General features: G+C 55.4%; 1 protein-coding gene across 5 annotated transcripts in view; it reads left to right on the top strand.

Moving 5' to 3' along the window:
• Otof (otoferlin) overlaps positions 1-13,376 on the top strand; it is a 97,730-nt gene extending 84,354 nt beyond the window's left edge. For 2 of the 5 annotated variants that reach the window (XM_052184774.1, XM_052184773.1), the window contains 17 exons: positions 607-677; positions 1,671-1,700; positions 2,015-2,146; positions 2,672-2,738; positions 4,334-4,470; positions 4,560-4,694; positions 4,903-5,040; positions 5,308-5,435; positions 5,525-5,695; positions 6,302-6,462; positions 7,144-7,286; positions 7,594-7,682; positions 8,711-8,809; positions 8,938-9,179; positions 9,634-9,812; positions 9,913-10,013; positions 12,672-13,376. In XM_052184774.1, coding sequence (XP_052040734.1) covers positions 607-677; positions 1,671-1,700; positions 2,015-2,146; positions 2,672-2,738; positions 4,334-4,470; positions 4,560-4,694; positions 4,903-5,040; positions 5,308-5,435; positions 5,525-5,695; positions 6,302-6,462; positions 7,144-7,286; positions 7,594-7,682; positions 8,711-8,809; positions 8,938-9,179; positions 9,634-9,812; positions 9,913-10,013; positions 12,672-12,852 — 2,204 coding nt within the window. In that variant the 3' untranslated portion in view covers positions 12,853-13,376. Of the gene's footprint in view, positions 1-546; positions 678-1,670; positions 1,701-2,014; positions 2,147-2,671; positions 2,739-4,333; positions 4,471-4,559; positions 4,695-4,902; positions 5,041-5,307; positions 5,436-5,524; positions 5,696-6,301; positions 6,463-7,143; positions 7,287-7,593; positions 7,683-8,710; positions 8,810-8,937; positions 9,180-9,633; positions 9,813-9,912; positions 10,014-10,429; positions 10,611-12,671 lie in introns of those variants that run through there. The other 3 variants (XM_052184771.1, XM_052184775.1, XM_052184772.1) reach the window with 3 other exon arrangements.
• Positions 13,377-13,468: the final 92 nt, after the last annotated feature.

Genomic DNA, 13,468 nt, shown 5'->3' with positions numbered 1-13,468 from the left:
TATGGCCACCTAAAGCCCAGGCCTGGCTCTTTTGACTCCTAGAAGGCCTCCACCTCATAATGCAGTTTCAAGTACTCATCAGAGTTTCATCTAGAGCATCTGTCTACAGGGTAGTGTAGCAGTGTGGAGTGTGGTGGGGGGTGGAGGGTGTGTGGGGAGATGGACTTCCTTGGGAACAAAGAAAGCTGCACTGGGCTGCCCCTCACTCTGAGGCCCAGAGCCAGCACTGGACAGGCCCTCAAGAGGCTGAGGGTAGATGACCTCTTCTACCAGGTGCCAGAGGAGACACGGTCCCTCCCCTAGATATAATGTCCAGGCCTCACCTCCAGGTCTAGCCTCAGTTCTGCTGTCCGGATGCACAATGAGCCAGCCTTCTCTCTAGCTCATTGCCCTTCCTCATGCCCATCTTGTTCTTATGTATGTCCTGTCCTTCCTCTGCCCTGAGAGAGTTCCAGAGACCACTGCAGATCATGCTCCTCCCGCCTTACTGCCTCTCACTGTGACTCTTCCTCCTCTCTCTCTGTCTGTCTGTCTCTCTCTGTCCAGTCAGGCTTCTCCGGGGCTGCCACAGGCTGCGCAATGGTGGCCCCTCTTCTCGCCCCACAGGGGAGGTTGTTGTGAGCATGGAGCCCGAGGTACCAGTTAGGAAGCTGGAGACCCTGGTGAAGCTCGATGCGGTAAGGCGAGCGGCCAGCCCTGTGCCAGCCGGGGACACACAGTCACAGGTGGCACCCTGGTGAACCAGGCAGGCCTGTCCTGAGAGTGAAGCCCTGACTTGCCTCTCTGCATAGTTGTCAAAAGCCAGCCTTGATCACATAGCACTGTCTGGAGGCAAGGGGCTCGGGGAGCAGATGATGTGTGCAGACAAGACGTGGAGAGGTAATGGTTAGAAGCAAAGACCTGTGGTATTTCACTTCAGAAATGACCCCCTAGGTGACAGACTGCTTATGAGACAGGTGTCTTTTGTACAAAGCCATTTTCTATGCCAAGTTACGCCCTGAGAGCCTGGGCTGTGGATTTCCATGGGGGAAGGACTTATTCCCCTGGCTTCAGGCCTGTAGGAAAGGGCAGGATGGAGCAGCCTTGAGCTGGCCTTTCTGAGGCCTAGCCTCTGCCCAGAGCCCTGAAGGGGCTCCCTGTCTCCCATATTTCCAGCCTTTTGTTCACTGCCTCACTTACTTCACACAGCCTGGAGCATTTCCTAGCTTCTGAGGGCTAAAATGATCTTCCTTTGGCCTGGCCAGTGAGTAGGAACCCGGGCTGCCAATGGTCTCTAGAAAGGACAGCCTGAGACTCTGGGTCCTGTGGCTCTCAGTGGTACTGCTTAGAAAGCTCACACCCAGGGGTTTGGTTTTGAATATTATGCTGCCCAGATCACCACCACCTCCCCAATGCAGGCTCATCAGCTGTTCATAAAAGGTGACTCTGAGGTACAGGCAGCCATGGATCTAGCAAGCCAGAGGGAACAGCAGGAGCCTGGAGTAGGCTCTTAGTCACTCTAGCAGGTAGCCTGCTCTTCTGAATTTGAATGCCTTGTAGTCAGGAGCAAGGGGCTCACAACTGTGTGCACTCTCCTGCCTCCTGTCCTTTGGGCTGGCCTACTGCCCACCCCTTCAGTTAGTTCTCAGTGGCTAATCCTGCCCTGTCTCCTTGGTTCTTTGCCTGTGCAGACTTCTGACGCTGTGGTCAAAGTGGATGTGGTAAGTGTGGGAAGCCTGCAAGGGCCTTTGAGTAAGAAAAACATTCACTGGCACCAGCGCCAGGCCAGAAGGACCCTTCAGGGACCCAGCCGTCATTCCTTGAGTGCCAGTCCTGCCTTGGCCTGTGGCTCACAGGGGAAGGCTGTGGCTCCTCCCACAAAGCCTTGCCATTGGTGGACTCACAGTACTATGGGGCGGGGCGGGGCGGGGCTTTCTGAGGTCTGATGGCGGCAGAGGGTAGGAATCATTCAGGGTCCTGGGAAAGGATGGAGTGTGGAAGAACCTAAACGATGGTCAACCTGGCCAACCCTCAGGCTGAGGATGAGAAGGAAAGGAAGAAGAAGAAAAAGAAAGGCCCGTCAGAGGAGCCAGAGGAGGAGGAGCCTGATGAGAGCATGCTGGATTGGTGGTCCAAGTACTTTGCTTCCATCGACACGATGAAGGAGGTGAGGCCCGGGCAGGGTCGGGGGTAAGGAGGAATGGAGGGGGTGGGCTGCAGCTGGAGCAGCTGTGCACCCACCCTCCTCTCCAGCGCCTACCCTAACCCTCAGAGTCAGCTTCCTCCTCTGGTTGACGGGCAGTTCTCCTGGCTGATTCCCTCTGTCAGCTATGTGTTCCACAAAGATCTCTGACATTTTCTTTTTTCTTTTTTTAAAGATTTATTTATTTATTATATGTAAGTACACTGTAGCTGTCTTCAGACACCCCAGAAGAGGGCGTCAGATCTCATTAAAGATGGTTGCGAGCCACCATGTGGTTGCTGGGATTTGAACTCAGGACCTTGGGAAGAGCAGTCAGTGCTCTTAACTGCTGAGCCATCTGTCCAGCCCTCTCTATTTTCATAATGAGCCAGATACCATACTAGATGTTGTGTGAGCCCTAAGACAGGTGCCACAACAGCCCTGAACAGCTCCAGTCATGAGATGCCACATGCTCTGGGAAGTCAGGGAAGCCCCTTCATGTTTTGGCAGCAACTTCGACAACATGAGACCTCCGGACTTGACTTGGAAGAGAAGGAGGACATGGAAAGCAGTGAGGGTGAGCCCTGGATCCCGGCATCCAGATCACTAGGCCCTTGCACCCGTACCCAAGGATCAAGCTAAGGACCGCCACAGTAGTTTCCGCTCTGCTCAGTTCAGCAGCCACAGCCACAGGCACACGTGGAGAACAATGGCATATCTGAGCTGGAAGGGACCGCCTAGCCCATGCCACATTGTCCACAACCTTTTCCATGGAACCACATTAATACTGTTCTGGAAGGGAAAGAGGATTCTCGCATAAATTCATCTAGGAAATGCTGGGTTATGCAGGTTCCTTCAGTATATGACTTCTCAGAGCCTTTATATAAGTACTGCAATACAATCGTGTGTCTCAGTGTGTATCTGTGTGTCTCTCTGTGTGTGTTCATGTGTGTGTGCATGTGTGTGTGTGTTCATGGGTGTATATGTGTGTCTGTCTCTGTGTGTATGTTTGTCTGTCTCTGTGTGTATGAGTATATGCCTCTGTCTCTGTAGCTATGTGTATCTGTGTGTGTGTCAGTGTATATATGAGTGTATGTCTGTGTGTTTCTGTATGTGTATGTCTCTGTGTGTCTGTGTATGTATCTCTGTGTGTTTGTATGTGTGTGCCTGTGTCTATGTGTGTCTGTGTATGTATCTATGTGTATGACTGTGTCTCTGTGTGTCTGTGCTGTGTGCCTGTGTCTCTGTGTGCATCTGTATATCTATGTGTGTCTGTGTATGTAATTGTCTATGTGTCTCTGTGTGACTGTATGTCTGTGTCTGTGTCTGTGTATGTCTGAGTGCGTGTGTCTATGTGTGTGACTGTGTGTGAGACTGTGTGTCTGTGTGTGTGTGCATAGTGTGTGCACATTGTGTGTGTACATTGTGTGTGCACAGTGTGTGTGCATAGTGTGTGTGTACGTGAGTGCTCATGTACTGCATCATACACTTGGAGCTCCGAGGATAACTTCCTGTGTAACTCCTCATCCTCCACCTTGTTTAAAACAGGCTCTCGCTGCCTCTGTGCACACCAGGCTAGCCAGCCTGGGAGCTTGCAGGGATTCTCCTGTCTCTACCTCCCATCTCCCCATAGGAGCTCTGGGATTGTACACACTGATGCTGCCATCCAACTTTTACACGAATTCCGGGGTTCAAGCTTAGAGCGTCACACTTAGGTAGCTAGCTTTTCCCCCTCTGAGCCATCTCCCCAAGCTCTGGTGTTATCAATTTTTCAAAGAAAGATACTATATACATGATTTCCTCATTGTGCCTAAGCATTTTGCCCAGTGGTACTTAGGCCTGGCATTCCCCAGGATTCAGCTTGGGAAGTTCTAGCAGGAAGCGACCTTGTTGATATGTATTTAGAGAATCAAGGGAGCAGGACCACGCGGTGACGGGCTCCTGACTCCTGATCCAACTCCTCCCCTACTCTCTCTGCTAAGAACAGACAACAGTCCGTGCCCCTGTCAGGCATAACCCACTGTCTGCACCTCCTCATGGGATGCACTGAGACTCCAAAGTTAAGTAGGAAAAGGGGGTGGAGTGGGGTGTAGGGCAAAGGCCTTCCTGCTGTGGCCTTCCCACCCTACACTGCCCCAGGTTGACTATGGCCTCCTTTTCCACTTTGGCCAGGCCTGAAGGGGCCAATGAAGAGCAAGGAGAAGTCCAGAACTGCAAAGGAGGAGAAAAAGAAGAAAAACCAGAGCCCTGGCCCTGGCCAGGGACCGGAGGCTCCCGAGAGGAAGAAAGCCAAGATCGATGAACTTAAAGTGAGGGTCTGGGAGTAGACCCTGTCCAGATGTGGGGGGACAGAGGGGGCAGGATGCTGGCATGAGGCCTGACAGCCCGTCCTGCCCAGGTGTACCCCAAGGAGCTGGAGTCAGAGTTCGACAACTTCGAGGACTGGCTGCACACCTTCAACCTGTTGCGGGGCAAGACAGGGGATGATGAGGATGGGTCCACAGAAGAGGAACGCATAGTAGGCCGGTTCAAGGTCAGGCAAGGAGCATGGCCCAGCCATTGATCCCCCACAAGCTCACTTCCCTGCGTCCCTCACCACTGCCCCCTGAAATCCTGTGCCTTCCATGATCCAGCAACTGACGTTTTGAGGCCTCGTGATAGCACATACCTCCGCTGCTGGCTAGTTGGTCCTGCCCAGGTGAATCTGCATCCTGACAGCCCCTCCTCGTGCCTTGCTCCAGGGTTCCCTCTGTGTGTACAAAGTGCCCCTCCCAGAGGATGTCTCCCGAGAAGCTGGCTATGACCCCACCTATGGAATGTTCCAGGGCATCCCAAGCAATGACCCCATTAATGTGCTGGTCCGAATCTACGTGGTCCGGGTGAGGCTCCTTTTGCATCCCCTCCCCGCAGGCCCCCAGGCCTCCTGCTGGGGGGACGGTTTCAAGACATTAGAAGGAGCCACTGGTCTCGTCCCCATATTTCTAAAGGGGAAGCCCAGCCCTGGTAACAAGAGGCAGCAACTTCCCTAGTGCCAGCCAGTGAGACTTCTGTCTCTAACCCAATGCCTCTGTCCCCACTTCATGAGACCCTCAGGAGTGGGGTGAGGGCACCCAAGAGTCTGATTAGGCCCCACTTACCCTGCCTAGGCCACAGACCTGCACCCGGCCGACATCAATGGCAAAGCTGACCCCTATATCGCCATCAAGTTAGGCAAGACTGACATCCGAGACAAGGAGAACTACATCTCCAAGCAGCTCAACCCTGTCTTTGGAAAGTAAGGCCTGGTGCTGCCCTTTCTGCCCACCTTGGCTCTCATCCAGTGTTCACCCCTGCCCACCTCAACCCATACCGCCTTCCAAACAGGTCCTTTGACATCGAGGCCTCCTTCCCCATGGAGTCCATGCTGACAGTGGCCGTGTACGACTGGGATCTGGTGGGCACCGATGACCTCATTGGAGAAACCAAGATCGACCTGGAAAACCGATTCTACAGCAAGCACCGCGCCACCTGCGGCATCGCTCAGACCTATTCCATGTGCGAGGACAGACAGAGTGGGACCAGTGACTGGGAGGGGCTGGGGACAGGCTGGGGGCGGGGATTGGGAGGGGCCTGGATGTCTGCTGCACAGCTGACATAAGCTTGTCTTAACACTAAGACAAAACTCCAAGCGGTAATTTGGAAAGGTGAACATGCTAGGTCCTGGGGCATGTCTTCACCCTACACACTGAGTGCAGCTTCAGGGGCTGGGCCTAAAGACTTCAAGATATGGTAGGGAAGGGATTCCAGGACAAAGGCAGCAGAACAGGGGGGGAGGGGAGAAGAAAGGGACGGGGCAGTGGGTAAAGCCCTTAGAGGATCTGGAAAGGTCTCTGCCTCTTACAGGCCGAGTGGCCCTGGTCAAGTTCCCTCCTTCCCTGATTACCTGATGCCTCACAACCCTTGAGGGATGATGGGGTGGTGGTTGGTTGGGGAGCACTCAATGTCAGAACCAAAGACAATGTAGAAGGATCAGCCCCAACTTGGCAGCCCTAGCTTGGGTGAACCCCGGGGCCGCAGGAAGCCCATTGCTGGCGTAGGTAATGGCCTGTTGTAGAGAAGTAGCCAGAAGGATCACGCCCGCGTGTCTCCTCCCACCCACAGACATGGCTACAATATCTGGAGGGACCCCATGAAGCCCAGCCAGATCCTGACGCGCCTCTGCAAGGAGGGCAAAGTGGACGGCCCCCACTTTGGTCCCCATGGGAGAGTGAAGGTCGCCAACCGTGTCTTCACAGGCCCTTCGGAGATAGAGGATGAAAATGGTAAGGGGCATTGGAAGCAGCTGACTGGGGGCCACGGGGGGGGGGGGCGCTTCAGAGAGCCACACTTCTCTACAGAGGACTTCCATATGTCCTCTAGTGACCCTGTGCTCTGTACCCCAGAGCCCCCTCCAGTCACTGCCTTGACACCTCCTGTATCTCACACACTGTCTCCCCTCTTTCTCTCTTATTCATCCCCATGGGCCAGGAAAACACCCCATTTTACAGAAGAGTAACCTGAGACCCAACGTGTCCCAGTTTGGTGACTTGCCCAAACTCATGTATCTCTACTGAGACAGAGGAATGGTGTAGGCCAGGTCTCTCTGGCTCCAAACCCCACCCCCTCCACACAGACACACCCTGTTCCTTTCTGTCCATGAGGAACTTCCCTGAGGCTGGAAGGGTCTGTGCTGGAGAACTTATACCTCCACAGAAGTGGTTTCTCCTTTGTCTCTCCCTTCCACAACCCATCAGGGTTCCCTAAGCCTGGTAAGTCAGGGTCCTGGGTCTCTCTAGAGCCTAAGGTGTAGCTGAAACCTTGGCCTTCCTCACTGTCTGTCTCCCTAGCAATAAGACAAAGGAAAGGTAGACACAGGGCTTCGTGCTCCTCAGCCCGTGGCCCCCACAGAGGCCCCCGGCTCTGAAGAGGCCAGGTATATGCGCCTGATCTGTGGGCCTCCACAGGTCAGCGGAAACCCACAGATGAGCACGTGGCGCTGTCTGCTCTAAGACACTGGGAGGACATCCCCCGGGTGGGCTGCCGCCTCGTACCGGAACACGTGGAGACCAGGCCGCTGCTCAACCCCGACAAGCCAGGCATTGAGCAGGTGATATGCACATGACTATGATCCCAAGGGTACAAGTGGAGTTCACAATATTCCGTGTCCCCCTGTATTCCCACACACCGCCCCGCGGGGGCCAACTTAAATGGCAAGTGTGGTTCTGAGACCCACAGCAGACTGTTGGCTCCCTGCCCCAGAAGCTGTTGACAGCTATTGGTCACATTATAAGACATCCTAGCATCCAAAGCTAGAAATTGGTGGCATGCACCTTCAGCTAGGCCTGGAGAATGGACCTCCTTGAGCAGAAGGGAAAAAGTCACTCAGACATCTGCCACACCCCTCTCTTCCTCAGGGCCGCCTGGAGCTGTGGGTGGATATGTTCCCCATGGACATGCCAGCCCCTGGGACACCTCTGGATATCTCCCCCAGGAAACCCAAGAAGTGAGTTGCCTGAGCGTGGGCACTGTCCCCTACCCCACCTCATCTACTTCTCACCACAGCCTAGACCTTCCCCGGGGCCTCAGGTGTGGCTGGGCCCTTCTAGGGGAGAAACAGACCAACCCATGATTCTAGGGCCTGTGCTGAGTGGGGTACCACCTGCTCAGCTCCGGGTGAATGCGATGACCCACACCCCAGCACCCTCTTACAACGGGAGGGGGGAGGGTATCGGGGTATTGTCCTCACAAAGACAGAGCCACCCCTCACAGCCACTGTGCTCACGTAGTTCCCTCCCTCTCTCCCTCCCTCCATCGTGTGTGTGTGTGTGTGTGTATGTGTGTGTCTTTCTCTCTCTCTCTCTCTCACACACACACACACACACACAATCCTATAGGCACACAGAAGAACCCATCAGAACCACCGCAAGCAAATAGTGCAGCCAGCTCTGCTTGTAACAACCTCCATCCTGAGGCTATGAGCCTTCTCTCTTCCAGGCTTGACCAGGAAGGGGTCAACCCAAAACTGCTCCAGGCAACCGCATTCCCACCCATGAACCTCGCCCATAATGCTTGAAATGTAACCACCTTGTTTGTAGTTTCAACTAAAACTCAGAGGGGACAGACATCCTTTGTGAGGACGAGGATATAAAGGAACCCATGGGCTTCCACTTCAGGCAGAAACAGAGCAGACAGAGCTCCGGCCTTTAGACACACGGACAGAATGCGCTCCCCACCTCATGGCAGCTGCCCCCTGCATGGATGGCTGGGCATGGCCACACCCCTCTCCTTCCTCCCATCTCAGCCTCACAGCCCAGGGGTGTTCACGGGTGCCGCTCCACACTGGCTGGTTTCCCCCTAACAGAGGCACCCTGATGCTTGGCCCACCAGCCTCTCCTAGACAGACACCTCCCTCTAGTCTCCTCCCCAAGTCTCCCCAGCACACTAGAGACCCAGCCCTGACCTGTCCCTAGAACCGGGGACAAGCCCTACCCCAGACCGCTGATGGGTCCCCCAACCCCCGCACCTGTCTAGATACGAGCTGCGGGTCATCGTGTGGAACACGGATGAAGTGGTCCTGGAAGACGACGATTTCTTCACAGGAGAGAAGTCCAGTGATATTTTTGTGAGGGGGTGGGTGACGTCACTGCCCTGGGGGAGGCTGAGCCCGCTTTCCTGGGAGAAGGGAGAAGGGGGTCCTCGGGTGGGAAGAGGCCCTTGCGGTGTGGCCACAGAGCTGGAGCAGGGGACTCCCCCAGCAGGTGGCTGAAGGGCCAGCAAGAGGACAAACAGGACACAGACGTCCACTATCATTCCCTCACCGGGGAGGGCAACTTCAACTGGCGATACCTGTTCCCCTTCGACTACCTGGCGGCCGAGGAGAAGATCGTTATGTCCAAGAAGGAGTCTATGTTCTCCTGGGACGAGACGGAGTACAAGATCCCTGCCCGGCTCACCCTGCAGATCTGGGACGCGGACCACTTCTCGGCTGACGACTTCCTGGGTGCAGAGCGGTGAAAGGCCTAGGGCCCAGAGCTGAGGGGCAGGGGTGGGCAGGCTGAGTCACGGGAGGGGGGGTCACCTAGTCCTCAGAGCCAGAGCTAGCAAATGGGGAGCTTGCCTCTCCAGGAATCTTCCCAGTTGCTTGTCGGGGTCATAACGGGAGCAACAAGGTATATTGGGCACCCCAGTTAGTGGAGGTATGCGGACGGGAAACCAGCAAGAATTTCTCTCTGGGACTCAGATTGCACCAAACCCTATCTGCATCTGCAAGCCTGGGTTTGGTAAGACATCAGTGGATGCTCTATAGCAGGATGGAGCGGCCTAGAGACACTCTAAGCTAAGAAAGGGCCTGAGCAAAATGGGAGTGGGAGTGGAAAAGGAAGTGGGAGCGGGAGAGGGTGGTTCCCACCCCTGCCACGCCCACCTGAGACTGACTCCGATGGTACCACCCACAGGCGCCATCGAGCTGGACCTGAACCGGTTCCCGAGGGGCGCTAAGACAGCCAAGCAGTGCACCATGGAGATGGCCACCGGCGAGGTGGACGTGCCCCTGGTCTCCATCTTTAAACAGAAGCGGGTCAAAGGCTGGTGGCCCCTCCTGGCCCGCAATGAGAATGATGAGTTTGAGCTCACAGTGGGTACCACTTCCTGCTTGGGATCCGACCCACATGGGCCAGGCTGGGACACCTAGCCCTGTGGTTCAGACACTGGAACTCTTCTGTTCTTTCCTCCAGGGCAAAGTGGAGGCGGAGCTCCACCTACTCACGGCGGAGGAGGCGGAGAAGAATCCCGTGGGCCTGGCTCGCAATGAGCCTGACCCTCTAGAGAAACCCAAGTGAGTGCCCTCCTGCCTGCCTAGACCCCCAGTCACACCACACCATGGGAGCAGAAAGGGAAGAAGGCCCAGAGCCTTCTGGTCGTCTTGCCCTTACTCCACAGGCAACTGCTTTGCTCCCTCCTGGCCCACAGCCCCATCATGGGGGAGCCCCTCCTTTCAACCCTGAAGCTGCCTCTTCCCTCTGAACAAAGGAAGCCCATCTGCAAAGAAAGCTGTCCCTTTCCCAGAAAGCCCCACGTCCAGTAGTGACACAGGTTCTTCCTAGTTTTTGACAAAGGCGATGTAAACACTCCAGAGGTGGCCAGACTTGGTGCAGGTGGGCTTTCCCGTGAGGGGGGGGGGGGTCTCTCGCCAAGCCCCTCCCCATCCTCCTGTCGTTTCCCTGTACTTGTCTGCTCTTCCCAACGCTCCAGTCGGCCCGACACAAGCTTCATCTGGTTCTTGAACCCTCTCAAGTCTGCCCGCTACTTCCTGTGGCACACCTACCGCTGGCTGCTCCTCAAACTCCTGCTGCTCCTCCTGCTGCTGCTCCTCTTCGCCCTGTTTCTCTACTCTCTGCCTGGCTACCTGGCCAAGAAGATCCTCGGGGCCTGAGCCCTGCAGCCTCCTGGGCCTGGTACTTCTTCCTTCCGCCTCTGCATGGAACACACTCAACAGACCCAGACACACACACAAGTTCATATGTGTACACACAGTGCACACACGTACAGAAGCACGCGCGCGCGCGCACACACACACACACACACAAGCATGCACAGAACACAGCACATATGTGCATCCACATCAACACGCACTGCAAACTTCCAAACTTTAAATGTAATCATACTCTCATCAGAACCAGAAATGGCTCTTTTATAATTTTTATATTATTGGGCCAGAGAGGTGACAAAGCTTGTTCAAGGTCACCTGACTAGGTGGCACTGGGTCTCCAGCCTAGGTGCCAAAGTGCTAGTCTAGTGTCCACTGACTGCAGCAGCGTTACTCTCCGACTCTACTCCTGTTCCTCCTGTTCTACAGGCAGGAGGAAGCTGGCCAGAGTGGTACAGGGGCAGGGCAGAACAGGGGCGGGGCAGTACAGGTGTGGGGCGGTACAGATGCGGGTCAGTACTGGGGGTGGGGCGGTACTGGAGGCGGGGCGGTACTGGAGGCGGGGTTTGACTAGGGTTAGCAAGTTATTCTGAAACAGTTCCACCTTGTGTAAGAGGCCTCCCTGGGCACAGCTGGTGTCTACCCCCAGGACAAGTTGTTCCACCAGGGAAAACAGTCAAGCTGACATCAACTGAAGACCATGTCTCTGCAGGCTTTGAGATTCACCAGCATATCCTCAGTTTGCTGGTTCCTTAGGTCCAGGAAGCAGGAATTTCTGTTAAAGCATCTTACAAATGAAGAAACTAAGGCTCAGGGGAGTCTAATCTGCCCACTATATCTGGGGATAGAAATTCAGGCAACCTAGACCCACATCCCTGCCCTGATGCCCCTCTTACAATGGGTTATGGCCTGCATCCTCTGAAAGATGATGGCGCAGTTGATGGAAAAGTCTATCCAGAGGCTGGGGAGATGGCTCAGTCAAAAGTGCTTGCAACACAATCATGAGGACCTGAGTTCAAGTCCCTAGCACTCACAGGAAAGCTAGGGCATGGTTGTACCTGAGCCTGTGACCCCAGCACTGTTGGAGGTAAACGTGGAAGGATTTCTGGGGCTTCCTGGATGCCAGACTAGCTCCATGTCAGCGAGAGACCCAAGCTTAAGCAGAGTTCTACAGCAGGACCTCCAGTGTCCTCCTCTGACCTCCATGTGTGTACACAGGTGTGCCCACTGGCATGCACGGGCACCAGGGTATATCCAACACTTTAATTTTATATTGTGACATTTCATGGAGCCTGCTGATCTTGTGACACAAACTGCAGACAGTAGAGGCTGACAAGGGGACCTTACCATGGAAGGCAGAGCAGGTTAGCACCCTGATGGCGGGCAAGTCGTGGGAATAGAGGCATGGCACCCCAGCTGCCCGGATGCTCGCTGAGGACATTATGTGTGGGTTTATCATAAAGGGAGGGCCTGGAGGCCAGGAATGGAGCTCAGTGCGCGGAATGCCTTCCCGGCATTCGTGAGGCCTTAGGTTCGATGGCCAGGGCTACATAAACCAGGGGTAGTGATGCCTGCCTGGATCCCAGCCCTCAGCAGGTAGAAGCAGGCAGATAAGAAGCCAAAAGTCATCCTTGGCTACACGGTGACTAAAAGGCCAGCCTAGGCTAATTGAGGCCATTCCCCAAAGAAGGGAGGGAGGGAAGGGAAGGGAAGGAAGTTGAGCAATTCTGATTTGCTGAGATTATGAGGAGACAGAAGCCTGCACGATGTAGTGTGTGTGTGACCTCAGGAAGGACAGGTGTGGCCTGCAGTACCAAGGTCTGTCTCGATTCATCACTGCAAGCCATCGGAGCTGAGTCAGACAAAGCCGCTACCTAGGCTCAGGGCAGAGCTGGGGCAGCAGAGGTCTCCCAGAGAAGTCAGGGTCTAGAAGCTAGCAATCTGATACTAGAGAAGGGCCCCAGCCCGGCTCTAGTGGTCACTTAGGAAGGACAGAAAGTTGGGGGCCGTGGGTGGGTGGCTCATGCTGGTTATCTGACCAGCCCTACCACCTTCTCCCCACCCTAGCCGGCCCGACACGGCGTTCGTCTGGTTCCTGAACCCACTCAAATCCATCAAGTACCTCATCTGCACCCGGTACAAGTGGCTGATCATCAAGATTGTGCTGGCGCTGCTCGGGCTGCTCATGCTGGCCCTCTTCCTTTACAGCCTCCCAGGCTACATGGTCAAGAAGCTCCTAGGGGCATGAAGCGCCCCACCCCAGACTGCTCCAGCATCCCTCCAGGGGCTGCTGCGGTTTTGCCTTCCCTCACCTGGACTCCCTCCCAACTCCCTGAGGAGCCCTACCATGCCTGTCAGCCTTAAGCAAGACACCTGCTGGCTGGCTTCCATCCCCACCCCCACCCCAAAACTGCTGCTTGCCTGATCTTGTCCCAGGCCTGCCTGGGGTTTGGGGCACAGTTGGCTTCCAAAATCAGACACCCTCTTTCCTCACCTTCTAAGGGACCAGCAGGTTCCTCCGCCCAGCCCCAAGAGTGGTAGTGGCCTAACCCTCCCTGTGCTCTCCAAATCTCGTGTTAAGGCTCCAGTGAAATGAACCAAGGAACACCGGGCAGTGTCCAAGGCCCTGATAGGTAGGAACACGTGGAAAGCATCATAAATGCCAGCAAAGGCAACACACCTCTCTGCAGCGCATCTTGACCAAGGCGGCAGGCAGCGGCCAGCTGCTTCTGCGCATGCTCTCCTCTTGGCTCCGCCCCCCCCCCCCCCCCCCCCCCCAGCCTCTAGGCAGCTTAGCCTCCGGCTTCTCATCTCTTCCCAGGGCTGCCTCTGCCTAGGCCAGTGTGTGCCAGCTAGTACTCAAG

This window comes from Apodemus sylvaticus, chromosome 6 (genome assembly GCF_947179515.1).
Source record: "Apodemus sylvaticus chromosome 6, mApoSyl1.1, whole genome shotgun sequence".
Classification (NCBI taxonomy): Eukaryota; Metazoa; Chordata; class Mammalia; order Rodentia; family Muridae; genus Apodemus; species Apodemus sylvaticus.
This window is presented reverse-complemented; position numbering and strand designations above follow the sequence as displayed.